Below are 27,328 nucleotides of genomic sequence, written 5' to 3' on the forward strand. Positions count from 1 at the left end.
GAATATTGACAATGCCATGTGGTCAATAAAGAGTGAGAGAGGGACCTCCCACTCACCCCACCTGGAGCACAGGTTGCCCCAGAGAGCACGTTAGGGGTGTTACCTTTAAGGTCCTCCATCAGAGCTCATGTGAATTCTTCGTTGTGGAAGGAGGAACAATTCAGAGCATGCCCAATGCACTGACCAGGCATGGGGACCACAGCATCCCACGAGAGGCAGACTTCTGGCACTGGATGGAGTACAAAGGCGGAAGAAACTCCAGACAGCATCCAAACCTCTTGGGGGCTTGATTAATGCCTTTAATTAACCATCCTGTAACCATTAAGGCAAGTGGCATGGATAGTAATAACACAAGAATGGGACCCAAGATTAGGCCTACACAGCTACAGGGCTGTTCTCCCAGATGTTGAACTCAGCTCTCTGAAGCTGGTCCTGGAGCCAGAGAGAGAAATGTGCAGGGCATGATCAAAGGCGGACCAGTGCTGACTAGCACAGAGCATCTTACGTTGTCAGCACCCGCGCCCAGGGTGAATTAAGTGCCTATAACATGAACGTGCACCTGAAAAGTCTCCAGCCTGGATTTTGTTCTTGCCCAAATGTTACCCAGTATTTTAATTAACCTGGGCTTATTGTTCTAATTACTGGAGTTTTATACCATGAATTGCTGTTCGGGAGGAGTGACGCTCAGTAAACACAATTACCATGTGTATTGCCAGCAAAGCTTTGCCCTTAAGATTTTATTTAAAAAATAATAATTACTAACATAAATCTTTAATTTCCAGTTCACTGGGGCTAACAGAGTAGGATGGAAGAAATGCTTTCTTAGAATATCACGATTTGGTCTTAATCGTCTCCTGTCATCTGTTATTTTATGGGCCTTCTTCACTTTGAAAAACTACCAGGTGCAAAAGCTAGAGATGCAGAAGGCTGCCATGATATGAGTGAGAAAAAATCACACATAACAGACTGTAGGTAACAATAACATTTTTAATCATAAAAAACAACACTGGGGCTTCCCTGGTGGCGCAGTGGTTGAGAGTCCGCCTGCCGATGCAGGGCAGCTCCGCCACGGGAGAGGCCACAACAGTGAGAGGCCCGCGTACTGCAAAAAAAACCAAAAACCACTCTGTGAATGTCTGTGTGTGTTTGAGTATGTGTGCTTAAAGTACGTGTGGGAGGATATATATTAAACTGTTAACGCTGGTTGGTTCCCCTCAGAGAGTGGGACTAGGGGCACTAGGAAGGTAAGGGGGACTCTTCAGTTTTATTTTATATACCTCAAGGTTGAAGTTTGAATTTTTATAACAGAAGTATTAACTTTTGCAATTAAAACATTTTTTATTAAGATCTGCAAATCACCACTCTTTGAAGAAGCCAAGGGCGTGACAGCACACAGAGTCCTGCGTGGGGAGCCCACGAACGCAGGGCGGCTGCAGCTACACAAGCCAACCATCTCAGAGCTCCCTCTCTGGTTGTCACATGACGTCTCGTGGAACCTAGACCCTTCTTCCTGCCTCCCCGCTTTCTGCTTTGGGGGCGTGCTCTGATATCTTGTAATCCCTTCTAAGCTTCTGCATCCTTTTTCTTCGGACCCATGCTGGTTCCCTGCACTGACTCCGCAATCCCCAGCCCGTTTCTGTCTTCATCCTTGGACTCCATCTTGGTGTCCACCTTGACTCTTGCAGCATGAGACTTTTCTAGCCACCTGTGCCCCAAAGACACAGCCTCCACCCATTCGTCACCCACCAGGCCGTGTCCTGGCCACCCACCCTCCCAGGGGTCCTCCCAATCCAGTCTAGTAGCTAATGATACATATTTTTGATTCTATATGACCCCTAAATGCAAGCTAATTACTTATTTCTAGGGTTCCACTAAAGAAGATTAACCTTTCCAGAGCAGAAAAGAAATTGACTAAGCTGAACTTGTTGAGGATAGTACTTCCAATGGGGTCCCTTCCTGAGAGATTCTCAAGGGTGGTTTTTCTTCTCTTAATATTCACCTTATACCACATAGGAAAACCTAATCCCTACCAAAGATGTAATTCCAGAGAACTGTATTTAAAGAGATGCACATGAAATGAAAACATGTTAAAATGTCAAGTTGAAGAGTAGGTGACATTGGGTCCAAAGGTTCTCACATATTCATTTGCCTGGAATGTATTAATTTATTCTTTCAACAGCATTTATTTCCCCACCATGGGCTGGTGATAAGCACAAGGATACCAAGGTGAAGGAGAAAAAGTTCTTGCTTTCAAAGAGCTCAAAGTCCAGCAGGAAAAGGTACCACATGAGCCCATGTGGTGGTTTAGTGACAGAGGTGAAGTCAGACATGTTTACAAGGTACAGTGGAGGCACCAACTGGGGGAGACACAAACTTTCACCAGTTTAGGCACTGAAGGAAATGTTGACATGACTAAAGGAAATGCACCATCTCTGGCCTCAAAGAGCCCACAGTCTAGCAAAACAACGAGAGAAAGGTTATTGCGAGAGAATGGCAAAGAGTCACCAGGGGCATCCGGCGACAGAGAGAGACTCACTGGGTAGCAATAGGTGGCCTGACAGAAAAGGCACTATTTGAACAATCGTGAAGAATAAATGAGTTTTTCACAGACATAGAGAACAGACTTGTGGTTGCCAAGGGGCCGGGGGGTGGGAGACGGAAGAATGGGGAGTTGGGGATTAGTAGATGCAAACTATTACATACAGAATGAATAAACAGCAAGGTCCTACTGTAGCGCACAGGGAGCTATATTCAACACCCTGGGATGAACCATATGGAAAAGAATATGAAAAAGAATGTATATATACGTATAATTGAATCACTTTGCTGTACAGCATATATTAACGCAACATTGTAAATCAACTATACTTCGATAAAAATAAATTTAAAAAGAAAAAAGAATGAATACGTTTGGGTGCCACAGTGACCGGGAGGATGGAGAAAAGGATGCTTCAGGCAGAAAAAGAGTCTGTGCCAAGGCATTATGTATTCCGGGAGAGCTCTAGAGTTTAAAATGTCTAGAACTTCGAGTACTTGTTAGAGACAGTGGCTGGAGATAGCAGAGATCGTGGGGTGAAGAGCTCCGAAGGCGACCGAGGAACCTGAACTTGATGTGTAGACAGTGGAGGGACCCTGGAGAGCGTTAAGCAGAGAGGGACGTATTCAGGTCTGCATTTTAGAACCAGCTCTCTGGTGCCGATGGGGAATTAGAAACTATGACACAGTAAGGCGTGAAAGTGAAGTACCTCATTAGCTTAGATGCTCCCAGGAAAACCCACGCCGGGTTATATTCTGGGAAAGGAAAGGGGAAGAAAACTGATCCAATGTATGCAGCACCTGTTCTGTGCCAGCCACCAAGCTGGGTGTGGTACACCTGTGTGCACACTTCGTGGGCACAGTGATACCAGGAGAGACTCAATGAGGGTAAGTCGATTCACAGGGTGCCACAATGAGAAAGTGATTGAACTGGGATTTGAACCCAAATCTTTTCGACGTCCAAGTCAGTAACCCCGCCATGATTTGTTACCCTTCTTGGCTTCCTGCATCAAGGGTCAAGATGATAAAGGTCAAGTGGAACACACAGTAGGAAGGTCGTGGTGGAGACGGCGTTCCTTATGTTGCTCTAGGCAGCACGTATCAAGTGCAATGTCATAAATGCCTTAGGGATTTGTGATGAATTCCTTTGGGAATTGCTAAGGAAACATTTCCTCCTTTACACCTCAAGCTCATGTGCTTTCCCAGAGGATGGGAATCACGTAATCCATTCCTTTCTCCTCTTGGTTTGATAACAGGGAAGCTCCCAACTCAATCCTGAAACTCAGTGCACTATGTCAGCCGAAGCAATGACACTATTTGCTTTCCCAATCATTTATAGGCTTTTAAAATTTTTCCTATTTTATTGTATCCATATACTTTGTTTTAAGATACCGCAATTCATTTTGGTATACAAATGGAGAATATATGAGAACAACACAAAGCGTTCTTATTACTTACCTGGGTTTTCTTTCAGCCTTTACCCTGAACAAATCTCAGAATCATTGCTATGGAGGGAAGACCCATGGTTCCATTTGCAGTAGGCTCCCAGATACCAACATTGTTCTTCATTATGACACTCTGCATGTTTTTTGGTGTGTACTCCATGGGCTTGTTTTTTGGGTTTGTTTGTTTGTTTGTTTGGCCATGCCACGCAGCTCGCAGGATCTTAGTTCCCCGACCTGGGATCATCGAACCTGGTCCCTCGGCAGTGAAAGTGCGGGCTCCTAACCACTGGACCACCAGGGAATTTGCATTTAGTACCCTCTAGGTATCAGACAGTATTGTTACATACCGTATCACATTTAATCACTCTAACATGCAAGGTAGTTGCTGTTACCCCCACTATACAGATGGGAAAACTGAGGTCCAGAGCACTTAAATGATTTGCCCAGAGTCACACAGATAGTAAGGGGTGGAAATGAGATTTGAACTGAAGTCTCTCTAATATCAAAGCCTGTTTACTTTTCCCTTGGCTGAAGGAAGTCCAGTTTCCTTAATCCCTTTGTGACCAGGCAAGGTGGTATGTCTCACGTGACCTCCCCATCTTCCTACCCTGTCAGCTACCCCAACTAATAAAAAGAAAAAAAAAAAAGTTCTGGTCCAAACTATATTGACAGGACTAAACATCAAGACTGGCTATTTTCCTGACCTAAAGTATGTGCTTTCAAAGCATAAAAATAGAATCTTCTTTTTTCCATTTATCTTTGTCCTTAAGAACCACAGAGTGGAGAATGTGTCCGACCCCCTGACTTGTCTATCTTTGTAAAAAAAAATAATTTTTTTAAATCTTTTCCACTGAGCTCTTCTGCTTTTTATGAGGCCTGGTAATGAAAACTCAATGTGCAAACTCTAACATCAAATCCACGTTACATAATAAACCCCCTCCTTCCCAGCCCTCTCCCGAAGGGCAGATTTCAGTGAGAACATGTCGGAACTGAAGTACTAGAAATTCTTCTGTATACAGTGGTGGGCATCTTACCATGTCCCTGTCCACCCGAGGGCAGAACTAGGGGTTCCCATGCTGGCATCCATGTTTCAGAAAGTCCAAGTTCCTGGAAATATGCCTGCTCAACCAAGAAGGAATTGTGCCCTTGGGAGAGCTCAACAGACTTGGATAATACCATGCAGAGAGGCCCCCCTACGTGGTCTGGCATAGAAGGAAAGGGAAAGGAAGAAGAAGGAAATTAACGCTATTGTGTCCAAAATGGTGCTGAAGGCTTACTGCACGGGCTCCCTTAATCTTCACAGCATCCTTTCCACAAGGTTTCAGAGAGGATACTGAGGGTCTGAGTAGCAACAGAGCCCAAGGTCATGATGGCTAGTAAAGAACGGAGCTGCTGAGCCAAGCCAGTGTCTCTCTAGCTTCACACCCCATTGCTTTTCCTGCACATGACAACCGCACATAGCCACGGATGAAGCAAACCCCAAATAGTCCACAAAGAATAACACACCCTCCATGAGGGAACTCCCTGTGGGAAGGGCTCACCCATCACAGCTGTCCCCACCTTCTGTTTGTCCAGGAGTCCCTCCGTGGAGGCTCCCGGGCCCCAGCAATCTCTGCCACCATGCCATGTGATTTCTCAGGATGGCCCTCTCTTAGCTATTCTGACCCACATAGAGACAAGTCTCTCTCTAGTTTCATCCAGGAAGCAATTGGAATACTTCAAAGAGCATGTGTAATGGGCAAGTACGAGAGAGAAAATATGAGAGCAGAGATCCCATCAGCTTCACAGAGAAGGAATTTCTTAACAAATATCACATAGGAAGCACCCTCCTCCCCACTCCAATCCAGGTATCCATGCATCAGAATAACTAGCAGAGTTATTTTTTTTTGCAAATCTTTTTTTGTTTTGTTTTGTTTTTTAACATCTTTATTGGAGTATAATTGCTTTACAATGGTGTGTTAGTTTCCGCTTTATAACAAAGTGAATCAGCTATACGTATACATATATCCCCATATCTCTTCCCTCTTGCGTCTCCCTCCCACCCTCCCTATCCCACCCCTCTAGGTGGTCACAAAGCACCGAGCTGATCTCCCTGTGCCATGCAGCTGCTTCCCACTAGCTATCTGTTTTACATTTGGTAGTGTATATATGTCCATGCCACTCTCTCACTTTGTCCCAGCTTACCCTTCCCCCTCCCTGTGTCCTCAAGTCCATTCTCTACGTCTGCGTCTTTATTCCTGTGCTGCCCCTAGGCTCTTTAGAACCTTTTTTTTTTTTTTAGATTCCATATATATGTGTTAGCATGCGGTATTTGTTTTCCCTTTCTGACTTACTTCACTCCGTATGACACACTCTAGGTCCATCCGCCTCACTACAAATAACTCAATTTCATTCCTTTGTATGGCTGAGTAATATTCCGTTGTATATATGTGCCACATTTTCTTTATCCATTCATCTGTTGATGGACACTTAGGTTGCTTCCATGTCCTGGCTATTGTAAATAGAGCTGCAATGAACATTGTGGTACATGACTCTTCTTTTTTATGTTTTAACATCTATATTGCAGTATAATTGCTTTACAATGGTGTGTTAGTTTCCGCTGTATAACAAAGTGAATCAGCTATACATATACATATATCCCCATATCCCCTCCCTCTTGTGTCTCCCTCCCACCCTCCCTATCCCACCCCTCTAGGGGGACACACAGCACTGAGCTGATCTCCCTGTGCTATGCAGCACTAGCAGAGTTTATAGCTCTGGATTTTGTGAAGGAAACATGGGGATTTGTTGAAAATTATGAAGTCTCCACTGCTGTGATGAAAGAGATATTGGACATAATTAGACACAATAAACGGTCCAGTGGATCATGATCCCAGGTGATAGAACGAATGATAACTCTGAAGAATAAGAATAACTTTTAACCACTGTGGTTAAGGAAACCTGTTCAGTCCTGCTGGGCTTCTTCCACGAGCGTGCAAGGCTGCGCTTAGGATACACTGCCTCGGCGGAGGTAGGTCCTTTTCTAATAATGGATCCTGAGATTTTTGCCTCCTATATTCTTCACTGATTCGTTCTCAGTGCTCCTATGGATATAGTTACTTCCCTCCTTGCTGCTCACTGTTCTAGGTGGTTTTGGCTACACTTGGCTTTGCTACACTTGGTTTTGCTACACTTGGCTTTGCTGATCTAAGTTTTTTTTGCACCTGGGTCCTTTCCATGTAGTTCCATCAGTAGGTTCCATTATATTTTTTCTTTATTGTTCCATGATATTTTTTCCCAGTACCACGCATTGGGAAAGGCGCGACTTATTACATCTGGCAGAAAAGTCACTCCCTCCCTTGGAGCCCATGATGAAATGGAATTCCCCCATTAGGTGGAAACCTGGACGCCATGACACTTCTTGTGTAACACCATTAAAAGTCCCACCAACAACACGGTTTACAACATTGTCATTTAAATATGTCTGCCATTCAAAGCTATCACACATTAGGCACTGGTTTCACAGATTACATGTACTACGCTCATTTGATTCAATTTTCACAAAAATCAACAATGTCAGTGCTATTAGCTCCACATTAAAGATAAGGAAACGGAGGGTAGGAGAGATTGTGTGTCTCACCCAGTGGCACATGTGTAGTGTGTTGCAGAGTTGATATTCAAAACGAGGTTCTTAGGCATCATCCTCTAGTACCTGCTGTTCTTGACAGCAGTCCAGAAGACCACTGCGGGGTCTGAACTTTATCCTGAAGGCCAAGGGGACCTCCAGAGGGTCTAGAGAAGACTAGTGAATGGTTCTGATTTGGCAGCAGTGTGGGAAATGGATGGGAGCCAGCGGGAGCAGAGACCAAAAAGGAGACTGAATGACGGGCATCTTCGAAACATTAGTGAGGGAATTCCCTGGTGGTCCAGTGGTTAGGACTCCACGCTGTAACTGCAGAGGGCCCAGGTTCAATGCCTGGTCAGGGAAGTAAGATCCCACGAGCCACGCGGAATGGCCAAAAAAACCCAGAAGAAAACAAACAAACAAAAAGTGGGAATGAGAATGGCGATAGAGGGAGACAGGCGGGTAGAGCTGAGAGGTATTAGAGCTTGGATCAACAAGACTTGGGGGCAGGCAGAGGAAGAAGTCTGACACCTGGGTTCCTGACACAGGCAGCTGGGTGGATGACGGTGCCATTTGCTGAGGTGAGAAACCTAGGAAGGTGTTTGGGAGCAAAAGATGAGGAGGTCATTGTTGGTCACGCTGAACTTCAGGTGGCTGACGAGCTTCCAGCGGAGTGAACAAAAGGACTCACATGGAATCAGAAGCAGGATTTGGCAGAAATTGTAGTTTAGAAGTCATCACATCGTTCATGAGTTGAAACCACGAAAGCAGGTGATTCGCCAAAGAAAGCCTATAGAATAAGAAGTGGGATGAAGGGGGAAACCTAGAGATGTGGCTTATGGCAGGGAGTGTCTCCTCTTTGTGTTCAAATGAAAACCTCCAGCTTTCCTCCTGGTCTCTGGGTTACCTACCACCCTGCTTCTACGTACTTGCATCTCGGGGTTCTAACAGAGTTGAGCTCCCCAAATTCTCTCTCCATCTCCCAGACTCCTACATTCTCTGCTTCTAGCAGGGCAAACAGATACACGATGAGTCAGCAGTTTCCTGCCTATACGCTAAATGTAAGCTCAGAGAGACTGGGCTGCCCTGCATGCCCCCATCGTGACTGTTACCACCTCCTCCCTGCAACACAATCCCCGTCCAAACAATTGCTAGGAGCAGCCAGCATGGGGGAGTATAGTATCTAGTACAAAGAGCACAGCCTTTGGAGTCAGACCTGGACTCAAATCCCAGGTTTAATGTGGAAACCTGAGCAAGTTATTTCAACTCTCCAAGTGTCAGTTCTTGTATCTGTGAAATAGGCTCCTCCTCCTTAGAGACCTAGAACATGGTTAAAAGGATCAAAGACGTGCAGAGCAGCCAGGGCGGCACACTGTACCCAGCAGGTGCCCAACTAAGGAGCTATTGCCTCCCTCCTCTTGCTCTCCCCAGTCTACGATGGAGCCGTGCCGAGACTGTGGCTCAGCAACAGAGCATCAGAGCCCTCTTCCCCAAGTCTTTGGAACCCAGAAGAGGCTGTGGTAGGTCTGTGTTTACCTGTCTGCCTCTCTAACCAGAGGCTGGAAAATCAGGCAGCCTTTGTGATTCTCCAGAAAGCTCTAGCCCTTGAACCAGATTAGCAATGCTAAGACAAAAATGCAGCCTTTCTTTCTGATATACAAAAGGATAAGAAAAGTTTTCCTCCCAGCCTCCAAGCATTCTTGTGTACAGCAGACGTCACTGAAATCAGCAGGTGTGTGTTCCAAGAGAAGACTCTGTCTCTTGGACTCTATGTGAGCAATTTTCCCCTCCCAGAAAAACACAAAAAGAGAGAACAAGCAGAAGATACAAAGGAAGGATCAAACCCACACACAGCCAGTGCCCGACTTCTTCAGAGGCATTTTTAACACCAGTTCTGAGACTGAGGATGAAAGTCCAGGCTGTTCCCTTAGATCAGCACCGCAGTCACTAAGTTCTGTCCTTGTGGATGGACATTTGCTACCTGAATTGAGGAGGTAATGTTGGCGTTTGGGATCACTCCAAAGATGAGACTGGGTCTGCTCTGGTCTAAGGTTAATAGATCAGCTCAGGTACGTACAAGTCTTAGAGAAACACAACTCTAGAGGTTATCTAGTCCAATTATGTCATCTTAAAGGTGAGAGACCTAGACCCAGAGACCAGTCCCTGTGACTTTTCTTAAAGTCACAAGTCAGTGGCACATATGGGACATGAACCCAGAGTTCATGGCTCCCAAGTACCACCATCATTCCAAGTACCACCTGCCTCCCTGAGCATAAATTTCACCTCTTACCACATGCAAATGGACATCAAATGGGTTAAGAGACGTCACAGGCATCAAAACACCCAGGCTTCAACAGACAGGCATCAAACAGTGGTATTATAATAATACAGAGTATTAATATTAAAGTAATATAATCTACTCTCCTAGGATAGTTTCAAAATGTTGTTAATATGTAGGTGGTACTGCCTTTCCCAGAAATAAACCAGCTCAACGAAGTTTTTTGGTGCTATAGAGTTAAGTCTATCAGTGGAATAAAAATGTTCCTTTTATTTCTCCACCCTCTTCCCTGCCTTCCTTTTGTCCTTCATCGTTCAGTCATTCGTTTATGCAGTCAACAACACCACCAAATTATGGAATACCTGCAGTAAGCCAGCTACTGGGCCAGGCTCCATAACTGGGCTTCGGTTTATGATCCTGAGGCTGGCGAGACCAGCTCCAGGCAGTACCAGGAAAGGTGTTTAAATAAGGCAACCCAACAGGGACTTGGAAATCAGAAAAGAAAGAAATTCCAATGTCAAGTCCAAATCACAGTTAAGATGATAGAAGGTGCAGAGGAAAAAGCAGGGATCAGAGAACAGGCAGTCCTATAAGCATGACAAAACAAGCGCAGTGTCTGGAACCTGGGCCTGGGATGTCGGGAAAGGACGGTCTCCTCTTGGAGAAGGGGGAGGAGATAGATGTGATAGCTTAAAGGAGCCGTGCATGGCTCTTAAGAGTTGGTTGAACACCATCTGACTGGGAAAAACCACATAAATTTAGAGGTTTCTTCAATAATAAGCTGAAAGCCACGGAGTCATTCCTTCCCTAATTAGTTTGGGTCTGTATTCCAGGCCAGAAACCCCTGTTATGAAAGCTAACGTTTGTTCATATAAATAAAATTCTCTGTGTTTTGGGGCCTTTATGGCGTTTTCAGGGATGTTTGCAATCAGCCTTGTTATCTGTCTGACCTGCACTTCATCACCTTTGGCACCAGATTAACTGTTACCACTTCTTCACTGAGGAGTCTCACAATGATTCCTCCTTCCCTGAGTCTCTCACATGGGACCCTTAATTATTCTTATCCAGGGAAATATTTCTTTCCATTCCACCGTCACCACTGTGCCCCGACCCTCATCAGTTCAAGTAGAGAAGAATGTAATTGTGTCCCTGCCTCCTTTTCTTCCCACCCCCAATCCATCTCACTACCTGCCGAGAAACTAATTTTCTAGAAGCTTTGTATTATTTGTATTCTTCCATCCAAATTTCCTGCAAATGTAACAAGAAATAAAATAAAATCCTCTTTATAAGCTAAATAATAAAGTACACACACAGGGCTTCCCTGGTGGCGCAGTGGTTAAGAATCCACCTGCCAATGCAGGGGACACCGGTTCAAGCCCTGGTCCGGGAAGATCCCATATGCCGTGGAGCAACTAAGCCTGTGTGCCACACCTACTGAGCCTGTGCTCTAGAGCCCGTGAGCCACAACTTCTGAGCCCATGTGCCGCAACTACTGAAGCCCACGCGCCCTAGAGCCTGTGCCCCACAGTAAGAGAAGCCACATCAATGAGAAGCCCGCGCACCACAGTGAAGAGTAGCCCCTGCTTGCCACAACTAGAGAAAGCCCATGCACAGCAACGAAGACCCAAGGCAGCCAAAAATAAATAAATAAATTAATTAAAAATAAATAAATAAAGTACACACAGACACACAGACACACACACACACACACCAATCTGGTCTTTGTACGTTATCTGCGTTCATTCACTATCATACAGAGAATTTTCATTTCTCAGCCTCTGTTCAGATCTGAGCCCAAATATATGTGAATGGAGCCCTTATATAGACTCCATATTTTTCAAGTAGTGTTATTTCCTGGGCCTGGAACTCCCCCTCCTCTCTCCGTTATAGACACTGTAGCAAAGTAAAAGGAAGAAATACTGAAGGGGGATCCCAGAGCTGGCTGGGTGACCTGGGACAAGTCGCTGACTCTCTCTGGGCCTCAATTTCCTTGTCTAGAAATTAGACCAAGGAGATGGGACCAGCTGATTGCTAAAGAGCTTCCCACTCTCACCTGAAGTGAAGCCCACCCAGAGTCTCCCTTACCTGCCAAAGTGAACAAGGGTATCTGGACTCAGTGGACAAAATATCTAGAACTGCATTGCTGTTAGAAGCATAAGAGCTGAAACTGACAGATCCATAAATGACTTTTCTGTTCAGACATCTATTTCAGAAGATAATGATACAAATAGGATGCCTGCCTTGGTTATCTCTGTGCAACAAGTAAAAATGCCCGCATTTTGTGTGGGCATCAGACCACGCTAGAACCGACACGCCACACCATGGAACGTGGGTCTGCAAGCATGTTTGGGTGCTGACAGCTCAGCCCAAGCGTCAACCTTGACACTAAAAGCATCGATGAAAGGGTAATTCCTAAACTTATAAGGTATTTGCAAGATGTCTATACTTTCAGAGTGTTTCACATACATCATCCCATTTGACCTTCCCAGGAACCAAATGGGGAAAGCAAGCAGTCAACAAAGATTAATCAGGTCTATTATGTGCCAGGCCCTGTTGAGTGTGTATGGGATACACCAGTAGACAAACTCAAAATCCCTTCCTTCATGGAGCTGACACCCTAGCAGAGTAGACTCTATTGCACTAAGACAAACAGGAGGAGTTAACAACCCTTGCACAATTATGGGATAAGTGCACTGACAAATTCTGATAGTTAATGATATTGACTACCCTTTATTATTCAACAGATACTTACCGAATGCTTGCTGTATGCCAAGCTTGGTACTAAATGCTTTATAAATGTTATTTTATTTAATCTTTATGCTAACCTTGCAAGGCAGATATTATTATCTCCATGTTTCAAGTGAGGAAATTAAGACCCAGAGAGTTTAAGTAACTTTCCCAACTTCCCCTACCTGGCTTGCATTGGAGCAATGTGGAGAGAGAGTGGTTAATCCTGTTTGCAGGAGTGCGGGGTGGGGTTGGGTGTGGGGGAGCTTCAGAGAGGGGAAAGGTGAGCAGGGCCTCAAAAGTGACAGGCTGGGCTTCCTTGGTGGTGCAGTGGCTAGAGTCCGCCTGCCAATGCAGGGGACACGGGTTCGTGCCCCGGTCCGGGAAGATCCCACATGCCGCGGAGCGGCTGGGCCCATGAGCCATGGCCACTGAGCCTGCGCGTCTGGAGCCTGTGCTCCGCAACAGGAGAGGCCACAACAGTGAGAGACCCGCATACCACAAAAAAAAAAAAAAAAAAAAAGTGACAGGTTCACCAAGAAGAAAAGGGAAGATGTCAATTTCAAAGTCATAATGTTGCAAAAACGTGGTATGGATTTAAGATGGAAAAGCAAGAACCTTAGATGGCCGGGATAAAGGGTTTGTGGGGTAGGAAGTAGCAGGAGAGGATGGTGGAGTAAGTGGGGCCAGGGTGAGAAGGGCTTTAGAAGCTAGGCTCTTCCAGAACTTTCTGGAATGTTTTCAAGAACACAATCGGTAATATCTATACAGCATACTGGGGCAAATGGATAAGACTGCAGTCCTGAGCAGCCCCTGGGGCTCCTGCTGCCCCAAGCCTGCTCTGTTACCCCCAAAGCTGTGAGAATCAATACCCACCCTCCCTGAGACCCATCGTGTGACACGACACACAAGCTGTAAAGCTCTGACAGAAGCACTAGGGAGCCATTGGAGGATTTCAAGCAGACGAATGATGTAATCAGAATGGTAGGGTCATGGATGGATTGGAGAGGGAGGAAATCAAAGACAAGGGGCCCAGTTAAGGGCTGTAGTAACAGGGTAGGCTGTAAGCTGTAGACCAGAAGGGCCTGAACCAAGTTAGCCATGAGAATGGAACACTGCCCAGGGGCTTGAGAATAATTTAGAGGCAGGATTGACAGCCTTCAGTGATGAATGGAATGTAGCAGGGGAGGGGGGCCGGGAAGGGCTTAGTTGAGGGTAATTCCAAGATTTTGACGTGAAAAAGGGACTTAGAATTCATGAATGAAATCTCTCTCTTCCCATGGCTAAACTTACAGTTCCAAATTTAAAAGGATATTGTGAATACTTCCCAAAGCAACACGGACATATCACATTCCTCTGTATCAATCAGTGTGCATATGCAAAAGGGAAACACACACACATGTACACATACAGACACACACACACACACACAAAAGCCACCAAGGGAAGTTTGCCTTCAGAAAGCTAATAAATGAGCTCCATTAGTTGAGATATTCTGATTTCTGACACCCGTCTGTAAGTCAGAATTCTGTCACCGATTGCATAAGATTTCCGAGTCCCACAGAACAAAGCCCTAAAATGTTTCTGATGGAGACACGTGCGGTAGAACTGTTTTCTCAAACAGAATCCCATTTCCCCTTTATTGTTTCTTTCTGCGAGGGAAGAAAAAATGAGGTAAAAAGTGGTCTGTCATTATTTTTAGTTTAAGAAACAGAAAAGAAACATTTAAATACCACGAAACTCCCTTTTATAGAACAACTAAACACCCACAACATAACCCACTGGCAGCAACGTAACTAACTGGAAATGTTAAGCCATGTACCGAATCACGGTTTGGCCATCAAACAAAATGACAACAGGGAAGGTTTGTTCAAGGTGATGGCTGAAACAATGGACCAATGAAAGAAATGGACCTTTGTCATTTAGACTCTCTCTTCCAAAGAAATAAGTGATTTTTCTGAACAGCCAGCGTTTCCAAGAGTTAAGGATTTATTTTTTCCCTTGAATACCACAACTTTTTTTTTAATGGAACCATTTGGCCAAAACTCCTTCTGAAAAATACCCCATCCTTTCATATATTCTTATGCAAATTATACAGAACAAAATGTAATCTTGGCAACTCAAGGCCATCATTGTAAATTCCAGCTCTTCTTTGGGGCTAAAAGACTCAGGACGATTTGAAACGTGTGGAGTTTGCCCAACATTAAGTGGTGTCTTTTTTTAGTCCTTGTATCTGTTTTTATAGTTCTTTTGTCTTCTCCTTTGTGGTCAGGCTTTGGCTGTATGTTCTGCCCATCAGTGTCGCTGAATCTTAAGCCTGCTTGTTTCTTTTCATAATGTATGTCATTTCTATTCTACTGAGAGCCTGAAAAACAAAACAAAGCATGTTATCAGGATTGTACATAAAGTAAAGGTAAGCAGGCTCCCTGAAAATCAGAGGCTCACTCATGCTTAAACTATGTGATGTTAACTTTGGTGCCTGGAAGGCTGTATCATATAACAGGGGTTGGAGGGAGGATTTAATATCAGCAGAACCTGAGTTTGACCTTAAATAATCCACTTGATTTCTCTCAGCCTCAGATTCCTCCTTGGCACAAAGAGAAAGAATACTATCTACTTCACTAGGGTTACTTGGGGATTAAATGAGATACTGCATGCAAAGTCCCTAGCATTATGCCTGCCACATTAATATCTTCAATTAAGGCCATTATTATTATTATTAGTTTAGGGACATGCGTTGTGACTTCTCAGACTTATCTTTTTGAACTGCCACTAAACCAGAAAGAAGGATACCATGGGTGCCAAGACCAAGGAGAATTCCAACCATAGTTAAAGATGGAAATGTGATGTAGCTGGAGAAAGTGCTTGGACCCTTCATGCTGTCGAGGTCCAGCCAGGGTCAAGTGCACCAAACCAAGTCAGCCAGCCATGAGTTGGATCACATGTCAGAGTCAGGTGTCTGGGCAGAGTCTGGGAACAGATGACAGAGACCTAGCCAGCAGAAAGGATGCAAGGAAAGCAACACCTCAGAGCAATCCTCATCCAAATGCCCCTCCCTTATTGGGGACAGTTTGTCTCTGGGTCGGTTTTTATTATGGGTCACTATTTGGTCCCAACCCATCTATCATGTGAGTCACTGCTTGGGTTTTGTTCCAGGATTGAACAAAAAGGGATTGAGACTAAGGTGGGGACCCTGGTAATGCAGGGGGAGGGGGGCCCAGGAGCAGGCAGAATACACAAGAGCGGGCAGAGTTCAGGGTGATGGTTCCAGCCACATAAGGGCAGCATCTGTGGCTCGCTTCCGTTGGCGGGTTGGCAGTGCCAAGGTGGGAAGGATGGTGAGGTTGGCCAAGAGGTCCAGGTCCAGTGGTCCATAATCCAGTGATACCACTTCATAGAGACAGAAATTCTTCACCTTACGATGTGCCTTCTTTCCAAGCCTGGCTCTGGTAAGGTTGCTCGGGCTTTGTCTGAAATCGAACAAACTTCACCAATAAACACCTGTTTGTTAGTAAACCCTGTCTGTCCTAATTCTCCTCTGATCATTGTTCAGGTACAAAGAGATGTTTTCCTGGAGTGCCAATCAGGCCGGGTGTGCCCTTTGTGCTCAGATCTTTTTACTTGGTGCTGTTTCATCTCTAACCCAACACGTTAGCATCCTTGTCCTGTTCTTTTCTTTAAAAATGTCATCGTTTCCAATGACATGGTGTCACCATCATTAGCTTAGCCATTCACCTAGTGCTGGGCATGTGAACTGTTTTTAATTTGTTTGTTTTTCTCTAGCATGAGAAACATCACCGCGAATACCTCTGTACTTTGTTTAGGGGTTATTTCCTTGAGGAAGCTTCTAGGGCGTGGGATTACCAGGTCAAAGGGTATGAAGTGTCTCATGCTCTTATTACACATCAGGCTTATGAGCTTGCCTTTATAACTCCAGGCACTTTCAGAAAGCTGTTTTGAATCTAATGTTTTGTGTTAGCGCTGTAGGCTGCTGAGAATTATTGAATGAGTAAACTTAAGCACTGTTGGGCTAGAGAAGTATTGATTAAAAGCAGAAAGCAAAGCTGAGGTCTGGAAGGAAGGAGGGAGGAAGGGAAGGAGGAAAGGAGACAGGAGGGTAGGCTGAAAGTCTCTGGTTTGTAAACATGAGCTCCAATTTTGCAGCCCTGTGATGGCTCTCAGTGCGTTTGGTCATTTGGACGTTCTCTTAGCCCAGCCTGGCACTTGTACCCATGGATACTTCCCTAAACCTCTTTCTTACCACTGGACTTGTATAGTTTTAGCTCTGCCCATGATGGCATCACACGGAAGCTGGGAAGAACAGAGCTCCAGACGCACAGCAGATACTGAGAACCTAGCCTCTGTTTTCACTCCCTTCATCTCCCCAAGGGCTTTTGCAAAATTCTGAATTATGCTGCCACCCACCTTATCTTTTCCCTTTCTAAACTCCCAATTTCCTGCCTTTCTAATAATTACCAACACGTTGGAGTCAGACCTGGGTTGGAATCCAGGCTCTGCTACTGTGTGATGTACTCTGTGTGACCCTAGGCAAGTAACTTCACCTCTCTGAGCCTCATTTTCTTCATCTGGAAAATGAGGCTTAACTCAGTGCCTGACATCCAGCTCAGTGAATGGTTGCCCTGGGGGATTATGGTTTGAACTGTGCTTAAACCAGCAACAGAGAGAATAAGATTGGAAAGATAAAGTTTCTATGTCCCCATCTGTAACATGGGATAATGTTACCGACCTGGGAGAGTTGTTATGAAGAACATTACATGGGGGAATTCCCTGGAAGTCCAGCAGTTAAGACTTGGTGGGTTCACTGCTGTGGGCCCAGTTTCTATCCCTGATCGGGGAACTAAGATCCCGCAAGCTGTGCAACGCCGCCAGAAAGGAAAAGAATGAACATTCTATGGTGCACGTGATAGTATGTGGTAGGTACCTGGCTGGTGCTGTGTTATCTTCCTCTCCTCTTCCTCCCCATCATCCCCTCCCCTCCCCTTTCCTTCCCTTATCCTGCCTTCCCTGTCCTGCCCTTCTCTCCCTGTCTTCTCTTTGGATAATCACACTGGTCCACACACTGCAAAAGAATGTATAAAATCCCTCCCACTCTGCCCCTCCTGTGGATGGACAGGCAAGATAAACTAGGAGGAGAGAAACCCGAGATAGTGGTTTGGCTCCGGTCATTTATAAGGGAAAGAAAGTAAACAAACTGCTAGTGGCTGAGACAGAGAAAAGCTGCGGCTGGAGGGAAAGCAACCTGGATGGAGGCTTTTGACAAATCAACTTGGCCTGAAATCTCTGAGTCACTGCAGAGGGTCCGTCTGCAAGACAGATTCAGGGCTGGTTAGTTAGTGCTCCCCAGAGGGGAGGTGAGAGCCGGGGTAAGACTAAGTCATGGCTAAAAACAGTTAAGGGGACAGTCAAGGAATTGGGAATAAAATGTCTAATTGTACCTGGGGTTTTATACGTCATTAAATCCGATTTTAACTGCCTGCCTTTTCGTAATATGAGTGGGTGATAACTACTGGAGAAGGTTATTGTGCTTAACTGTTTTAATGAGAGTTTTGTTATGTGTATGGGAGAGGAAATTGGGTAGAAGAGTGTGCAAAGCTCCATTGCTCTGCTAACTTTATGGTCAAAGTTACAACCAAGACCCAGTTATTCAAGCCTAAACCCAGAATAGGGAAGGCCACGCTGGGGGAAGAGGCAGATTCATTATTGATGTGGCCTGGACTTAGAAAGTAAATGTCACAGGTCAACAAGACACCACTGGGGACACGAAAAGCCACATCAGGAGGAGGACATATATGTGGACACATGGTTGTCGTGGATCAGGGCTCCTCAGCGTGGGCTTATGCTGGGGTTGCAACGGGTCGCAGATCCTGTCTCCAAGGTTGATCCCTGTAGGCAGAGACATACAATTCTCCATGAGCTGGGGTGAGAAAATGAAAATGAATGGAGAAATTCAGTGGGAAACGTGTATGGCAATCGCTCTCAGACTAAGGAAGGGGAGCCCCCTCCTCTGGCCCCTCTCAACACACTCTAGCATAGCATTTATCATACTTTATTAAAGGTATCTATTTTCTTACCCATGTCCCCCACTGGACTGCAAGCTAAGACAGGGACCACATCTGAGTAGACCCTGCATTTCCTGTGCCTAAGACAGTGCCTGACACACGCTAGGTGCTCAGTCAATATCCACTACAGTCCTCATTTCAGCTAATTCAACCAACCTGATTAAGACCCTGTACTCTAGAGCCCAAACACCTGGGTTTGAATCCAGCCACCGACTGGACAAGTTACTTATCCAATCTCTGCGTCAGTTTCCTCCTGTGTAGAAGATCTATGATGGTGACACATACCTCATAAGGTTGCTGTGAGGATTAAATAAGCGAATGCATGTCCATCGAGCACAGTGCCTGACACATAATTAGTGCTCAATCAATGTTAGCTATCAGATATCAGCATTAGCACAGGCATCACCGTCACAATCATTACTACCACCACCATCATCATCACCATCATCACCATCACCACCATCACCACCATCACCATCACCACCATCCTCACCATCACCACCATCACCATCATCATCATCACCATCACCACCATCACCACCATCACCATCATCATCATCACCATCACCACCATCACTATTACCACCATCATCATCACCACCATCCTCACCATCACCACCATCACCATCATCATCATCACCATCACCACCATCACCATTACCACCATCATCATCACCACCATCCTCACCATCACCACCATCACTACCACCACCATTACCACCATCACCACCATCACCACGATCACCACCATCACCATTACCACCATCATCATCACCATCATAAGATCAACTTCCCAGTGACTGGGGCAAATCACTAAACTTTGTATATCAATTTCCTCTTCTAAGTTTAACCACATGCTCGTTAAGATCACTTTTGGCACTGACACCCTCTGGTTCTCTCCATGGTGTGTCTTACTCACTCTCTTTATTAGTCAAAGAAACTTCTGAATCCCAAACTGGTTTTCTCTCCCAACCAATGCACATTTGGACCTCTTTCCCAAACCAACAAGAGCTGTGTGCTGAGGGCACTCAATTGTGTGTGTGTGTGTGTTATAATTAGTTTAAAGAAAATTTGACCAGAAAATTAAATCCTATGCAAATGCATCATGTAATACTGTTCAGAGGCAAATGGAAACATCTTTGCACTATCTGATGTGTGAGATTATCCACGCAAGAGCCTTCATCCATCAGAACATCTAGGAAAGGGTTAACGGAAAATCTGATAATAAAACGGCGAGCTCTGTGTACCACCTTGTCGTAGGATCGTCTGTCCTTTTTGGATGGGAGAGCAGGACAATGTGAAATGAGAAGTTGAGTAAAATAACAGAAGTTGGAATGAGGTGCCAGAGGAAGGCAACCATAAAATAACTGCAAATACAGAGAAAAAAGGTGTGAATAACGTAGAATACAATTACTCTAGTAAATGGTATTCACAGGAGGCAACCATTGGCGTGAGAAAAGGGAAGCATATAGAGACTATACACACGTATGTATATTCATAAGTATCACTAATAGATTATACAGCAAATTGATAGCATTAATTGCCTCCAAGGAGGACAGATGGGTGACCGGGGAAGGCGAGGGGTAGAGAGATTTTTTTACTAGACTGTTTACTCTTTTGTCCTTTTTGACCATGTGAATACGTTGCTGATTTCAAAATGGGTGGTCGAAAAGTTATTCCATAGGGTGAGCGGAGAATGACCCTGAAGCTGGAATCTGGATTTCGGTTCTGTGTTTCTCGGTATCCATCTGTGTGATTTATGGCAAGCCACTCCCCTCTCTGGACCTCTGCTTTCTCCCCTGAGAGTGAAAGGGTTCGATTACATTACCTCCTCCCATCTTTCAGGATTTGCCATTTACCGTGGAGCACAGTGCTTCAGCAGAGCACGAACCTACCAGCCCTCTGCTCTGGACCTGGTCCTTTCAGTCCCGATCTTTCTTCTGGTAGTTGTGGGCCCCTGTTTCCCTTCTTACCTCTGGGATTTAGTGCTGATGAAGGATGAGCAGCTGAGAGCTTGAACTCCAGTAAAATGAGGATGACCAAAAATGCAAAAAAAAAAAAAAAAAATCTGCAGAACCTAAGAAGGAGCCCAGAAGAAGAAAGAACGAAGAGGGGCCAAGTATAATATAAGAAAGCCATGGAAGAAGCGGGAGAAGCAGTGGAATGCTGAAGCACGTGAAAAGGTAAGATGGAATGGCAACTCCAGCGCCAGCCCCACGGAGGGAGGCTGGGATGGATGGGAAAGGAGGTATGCAGTGACCAAAACCCTGGTGAAGTCCTCCTTGCCCTTTCCACCAGTGCAGGAGCTCCCATCATGACTACTGGACATTGGCTGAGGTCCTGTGACAATGCAGCCACCTCTATGCACCCGGAGGCCACCAGTAGCACAGGCTAAGAAGGTAGCAGAGGGGACTGCTAGGCTTCAGGCAGAGGTTGGGGAGAGGAGAAAGGGAGGAAAAGAAGAGAAGGAGAAAAGAGAAGAGGGGGAGAGAGGGAAGCAGAGTGACAGAGAGCCCAGGGCAGTACAGAGACAGAAGAAGAAAGACAGAGAAAGAAAGAGAAAAAGCGAGCTCTTTACATTCAGACAGACCCACAAAAGCACATCTGCCCCCTAAGAGCAAGGAACTCTGAGACTAGAAGTAGTGTTGACTCATCACCATGAGTGCTAAAAGGAAGTGGGCCCGGCATTCTAAGCAAAGACACCAAGAGCCCATTGTGACTGCCCCCTCTGCCCCCTCCACACCCACCACATACACTACATCCCAGGGGTGGAGGAGGGTGGCAGACAAGATCCCATGACCGTCAAAAGTAAGATCAGGGCCTGGATGGACCAGGTCCAGAGTAAAGGGCTTGGTGGGTTCATACCAATGGGTATGGGACCATTTTAAAGATATCGACATCCGCGATCCCATCCCAAGTACAGGAGAAACAAGTGAAGGAACTGATGGTGTTTAATCTGGAGAAGAAAGACTTTCTTGAAGATTTTGCTAGAAGGCAGACTACTAGAGCCCCTTTCACCACTGACATACTTTGATTCTATAAAGTATTTAAAGGGTTCCCACGCGAAAGAAAGATCAAACTTATTTTGTGTGGCTCCCCGGGGATAAATTAGGAGACATTTGCAAAGAGACTGATTCCAGTTTGATGAAAGGAAGCTTTCAACACTGCCAGATGTTGGGGATAGAATCAGTTACCGGTGGACTGTCGCTGTTCGGGTGTGTAGCAGCGATTCCAAAGAGCAGGGTTAAGCAGTACCTCTGATACTTTCTAAACACCAAGCCCCTGAGCAGTAGGGATTGGGGGTAAGCAGGAATATCAGGGGACCCAGTGAAGCCCGATCAAGCCAACGAGTATTAGCTCCTACGACTGGATTATAAAAACAGAAAATCACACTGACCTAATTGGACCTTCCTGCCCAACAAACTCGTTTAATGGGAGAAAGAGCTTATATTTGGCGGTGGTGGTCACCCACCAGAATGTGGGCTGGCTGGCGCCCAAACATCACACAGGAGGCCAGGATTCCAGGTGTGGAGCGACAGATGTTTTAGAGATAAACAGGAAAAGGGAAATTTTCTTAAAAGCTTATTATTGGGAAATCACAATGCTAAATTCATGCTTCTTGGTGGATAGGTCACGTGGGGCAACTCAGGCACTGCCTCGTGAGTTTGTTTTTCTGGCCAAGTGAGCCTGCGAGGATGGGAAAGCTAATTCACGTGAGCTGTTGTGTCAGTGCAGCTCTGAGGGCAGAGGTGGTATGGGGTAGGGTTTGAGAGCACAGGGGATGGAGCCAGACTACCTGCATTGAAAGGCTGCTCTCCTGCTTAAGCTGTGTGGCTTAGGGTGAGTAACTCAACCTCTCTGTGGTAAGGCTTCCTCCTCTTCGAAATAGAGAAAATAACAGTATTTGCCTAGTAGGATTATTTTGAGGATTAAACACTTAGAATGCTTATGACACTTGTTTTTAATGTAAGTCACTTAGAACAAGTCCTAGTGATTAGGAAGTCCTACATTTATTATATTATTATTGTTATTATTTATCATAATACTTTTCAAAGAAGCATGATGGAGAAGGAAAATCTTGGACTTTGGAATGAGTTATTGCTGAGTTCAATTCCTGCTCTCCATGCCCTTGGTTCAATAATTGTAAAAAGAGGGCAAAAATACCCCCCTGCAAGGTTGGAATAAGAAATTAAATATGTTTATGTGTCTGGTACAGTTGCCTGGCATACAGAAATAGTCAAGAGATCTTAGTTCCTTTCTCCTCTTCCCCATTTTGCTGTGTTTCATCTAGGTGCCAGGGCACTGTGCTGAGAGATAGAGACAACAGTGTGAATGAGATGTGGTCCCTGTCCTCAAAGGGCTCACGTCCAGAAGAAGAGCCTAGATACACACAGTGACAAGGTGCTATACAAAGGCTATGATGGAGGTATCAATCCAGTTACCTAGGAGGCAATGCTTCAGTTGGGGTTTGAGGAAAGAGCAGAACTTCACAGAGCTGGTCAAAGTACTGGTCGAGAAAGGGGTGGGGGGGATTTCAGGCAGTGTAGGAAATGCACTGCACACATGTGCCAAAAAGAAAGCTATCGATCACTTGGGATCACTAGGCATCCCTGTGTCTGTCTCTGGATTTCTGTGCCAAGACCCCTGAAGCCCATGCAGGATACCCTTCCTCTCTCTGAAAAAGTGACCCATTTGGAGAATTAACAGTAAAAACCATGGCAGAGATGACACTCGGGAAACCAAAAGCAGCATGTGTACATTTCAAGGGGGAAAATGCCAGGAAAAGAAAAAGCCCACAACAGCTGAACAAATCAGAAACACAAAAGGTCTTAAAGGTTTCTACAAGACAGAGTTTCGTGCCACCCCAGGGCTATGAGGCTGGAAGACGTCGCATGCTTACCCTGGCTGCTTCATCAGTAATTTCACTGAGCTCACAAGGTCGCCCCACCTTGGTCTGGATATGTGGCACCCCTCCCCTCCCCCCCCCACCAGCCCAGGACTGCTGGGACCAGGTTGAAGCACCAGTGAGTGAGCCTTTGTTAGAGACCCCATAAAACTGGCAGATTCAGAACCTTCCCCCCAAAGCTAGCAACAGATATCTTCAAGGAACTGAATCCAAAGCAGAATTTTAGCAAAGCCCAACTTCTATAGCTTCTTCCCCAGGTGAATGAGAAAAGCCTCCAGGAGTGGGGGGCAGGGCTCAGATATCCCAGTCTCCAGAGACCAGATGCAGGGGCTGCCATGCTGACATATGCCCTCCAGGTCAGTGAGGAGGGAAAGCCCACGCACCGCTCAGACACCTGATGCTCATTCAACAGACTTACCTGGACCACCTCTAATAAATCATCACAAAATGGGTGAAATGTCTCTCCAGGCCCAAATTCAAATCTTCCAAACCCCAAATCTCCCAGCTTCACCGGGGTGCCCTCCCACCCTCAGGATCCCTTCACATTGTCTCTCCCCTCACCGCCACCATCACAATCTACTCTCTGGAAAACGTCTACGAAACTCCTCTATCCCGGGGAGTAATAATGCTGGAAGTGTTACCCATCCAGTGAGGCCTCAGTGAGTCAATTATCTGGGAAATACGGGAAGAGACCTACCCTACACCACGCCGGGCAGGCAAGGAGTAAGACTCCAGCCCTGGCCTCAAGGCGCCTGGCCCAGAGAGTGCAAACTGCAAGGCCCCGTGGTGCAGTCGAAAGAACCAGGGCTTCGGGGACCTGGGTGTAGAATTCTGATCCACCACTTAGGGGCAGTTTGATCTTGGGCAAGTACTTGGCCTCCCGAGTCTAGTGTGAAATGGAGTTAGCAGTACACTGCATGCTTCACCCATCCTCCCAAACACGTCAAGGCAGAATATTTTAGAAAGCTAAATGAAAGTGTCCAAAAGTGCCCAGGGCTTAGTGGAAGACCCTGAGCCTGTCCAGGAGGGAAGGGTGACATCAACCAGCTGTAGGAACCCCGCCATGAGAATGGCAGAGATGGAGTCTCCTGTCCATGGAAGTCATCCTCCTTCCTGCCGCCCACCCAGGAAGGCTGCACTTGGCGGACTGCGCCAGGGATGAGCAGCGGACCCAACCAGGGAAGTGTTTGGAGGACACCGGAAGTTCATAACAGGCAGGGGGCAGGGCTGCCCCACTGAGCCCAACCTGCCAGAGACCCAGCACCTCAACACACATACTCATTTACACAGCACACACACGCAAAACACACCAACCACACGCCACATCCAGAAACCCCGATATCCACCCACACGTCAACAGCCCGTTCACGCCTCCCACCGCCTACATGCACACTTACACACACGTAGAGCATACAAGCCAACACTCTGTCCTACACACACCACACACATTCAGAGAGCCACAGCTCTGCGCATAGGCTCACATTCACCAGATACACAGAAATGCCCGTTCACACGTACACACGCACATCCCACCCACACTCAGTGCATGACGCCCCACTCACACACTTGCAAAAATGCCCACACTAGACAGCGGCTTAGGTTGTCGACAGTCCAGCCCGCACAGCCCGAAGTGTCCTCACACTCATGCACACGCCTCCCACATAAACGCAGCGTTTCTACTCCACATCTCTCCCGCCAGCGCGGCACTTCTGTGCAGCTCATCCCCGCCCCCCCCCCGCCGCCGGCTCCGGCAAAACGCTTCCCGCTCGGTGTGCAGCGGCCACAGTGGCCAGGAAGTAAAATGCAGCCAGGAGGGGCCGCGCGCGTCAGCACCGCGTCTCCGGGAGCGCACGGCGCCCGCCGCCGCCGCCGCCCCGCCCGCCCGGAGCCGGGGGGCCGGCGAGCTGAGGAGCAGGTGCTGGAAGCCTAGCCGCGCCGGCGTCGCGCGGCCACTGCCCAAGTTCGCCCGGGGCCCGAGGAGGGCCGGGCAGCCGCGAGAGGAGCTCCGCCGCCGCCGCGAGGCTGGGAGTCTCGAGACGAGCCGGGCGCGCGGAGCAGCGAGCCCGGGTCACCCCCGAGAGGTGTAGCCGGGGCTCCTCGGTCCCCAGCTCCTGGAGCACCGGGACAGGAAAAAGAAGAGGCAAGGGACGGCGAGACCGGGCTTTTCTGGAGACTCGAGGCACTTCGGAGAGCCGCGGGAGAAGCGACACTTTCCTCTGGCCAGCACCCTTGAAGGAGCCCAGCGGCCAGCAGCCTCTGGCAGGACCCTGAGACGCCCCCAGCCCCAGGCGAGGCGCGGGCTCTGGACTTGGGGGAGGCTTAGCAGGTCTCAGCCGAGCGCAGCCCGAGGAGCAGTGACAAGGGTCCCGGAGGAAAGGGAAAGAGGGCAGCAGCCAGCTGGGTGACCGCTCACCCCTGTACACACCCACCCCACCCGCCAAGCCAGGAGCCGCCGCGCGCCTCTGGGGGCGCTCGTCCCCCGGCGCCTTCTCCCCCGTGTCCCAGCACCGCGGGCCACCGGCCGGGCTGGTGGGGTCCTTGGGGGTGTCCGAATCAGGCACTGGTGGCCGAGTGGCTGCTCTCCGGGGACCAGCATAAAAGCTGGGGTTAGGCGGAGCCGGGGGGACTCAGCTCAGGGTCTCCCGAGATCCAAGACGAGGGGAGGCGGGCGCAGCGCCCAGGGACCGGAGAGGCGGCGCCCAGCGGGGCCCCTCCAGAGGTAGTGGCCGGCGTCGGGCGTCCGCCAGGAGGACTCGGGGCCAGGAGAGCCTGGGAGGCGCTCGGGGAGGCCCGTGCCAGGGGCGGCGGGCCGAGGCGGCCTCGGTCCCGGGCGGGCGCCCGCGGAGGCGGCGGTGGCGGCGCCGGGCGGGCATGCCGCGCCACCGGAGCTCCTTTCGGGCGCACGCTTCCCTGGCGCGGGCTGCGCGCAGCGGCTGCCGCTGCTGCTTCCACTGCTGCTGCGGACTCCCATGGCGGCTCCGCCCGGCCGGGGCCGCCGCCGCTGCCGCCAGCCGCGGGCTGAATGAATGAGCCGGAGTGGCGGAGCCGGGCGGCCCGGGGCCGCGCTCACCGGCCCGGGACGCTTCCGTATGGCCCGCGAGGAGCCGGCGCCGGCGGCGGTGGCGGCAGCCGGGCGGCCCCGGGGCGGCGAGCGCGAGCGCGAGCAGGCGCTGCAGGGGCCGGGGGTCGCCCGCAGGGGGCGGCCGTCGCTGAGCCGCGCTAAACTGCACGGGCTGCGGCACATGTGCGCGGGGCGTGCGGCGGCGGGGGGCTCCTTCCAGCGGCGGGCGCTGTGGGTGCTGGCCTTCTGCACGTCCCTCGGCTTGCTGCTGTCCTGGTCCTCGAACCGCCTGCTCTACTGGCTCAGCTTCCCGTCGCACACGCGGGTGCACCGCGAGTGGAGCCGCCAGCTGCCCTTCCCCGCGGTCACCGTGTGCAACAACAACCCGCTGCGCTTCCCGCGCCTTTCCAAGGGGGACCTCTACTACGCCGGCCACTGGCTCGGGCTGCTGCTGCCCAACCGCACGGCGCGCCCGCTGGTCAGCGAGCTGCTGAGGGGGGACGAGCCGCGCCGCCAGTGGTTCCGCAAACTGGCCGACTTCCGCCTCTTCCTGCCGCCGCGCCACTTCGAGGGCATCAGCGCCGCCTTCATGGACCGCCTGGGCCACCAGCTCGAAGACATGCTGCTCTCCTGCAAGTACCGCGGCGAGCTCTGCGGCCCGCACAACTTCTCCTCCGTGAGTTGCCCTCCGC

At 48.1% G+C, this 27,328-nt stretch overlaps 1 protein-coding gene across 2 annotated transcripts in view; it reads left to right on the forward strand.

Annotated features, from left to right (window-relative positions):
• The window catches only part of ASIC2 (acid sensing ion channel subunit 2), a 1,014,198-nt gene that overhangs the window by 754,764 nt on the left and 232,106 nt on the right, over positions 1–27,328 (forward strand). The window contains exon 1 of one of the 2 annotated variants that reach the window (XM_027130288.1): positions 25,756–27,312. The exons of the other annotated variant lie outside the window; for it this stretch is intronic. Within the exon in view, the coding sequence (XP_026986089.1) occupies positions 26,602–27,312 (711 nt within the window). The 5' untranslated portion in view covers positions 25,756–26,601. Of the gene's footprint in view, positions 1–25,755; positions 27,313–27,328 lie in introns of those variants that run through there. 2 annotated transcript variants of the gene reach the window in all.

This window comes from Aethalodelphis obliquidens, unplaced genomic scaffold, assembly GCF_003676395.1.
Source record: "Aethalodelphis obliquidens isolate GAN/ISIS:26980383/991018 unplaced genomic scaffold, ASM367639v1 scaffold38, whole genome shotgun sequence".
Taxonomy (NCBI): Eukaryota; Metazoa; Chordata; class Mammalia; order Artiodactyla; family Delphinidae; genus Aethalodelphis; species Aethalodelphis obliquidens.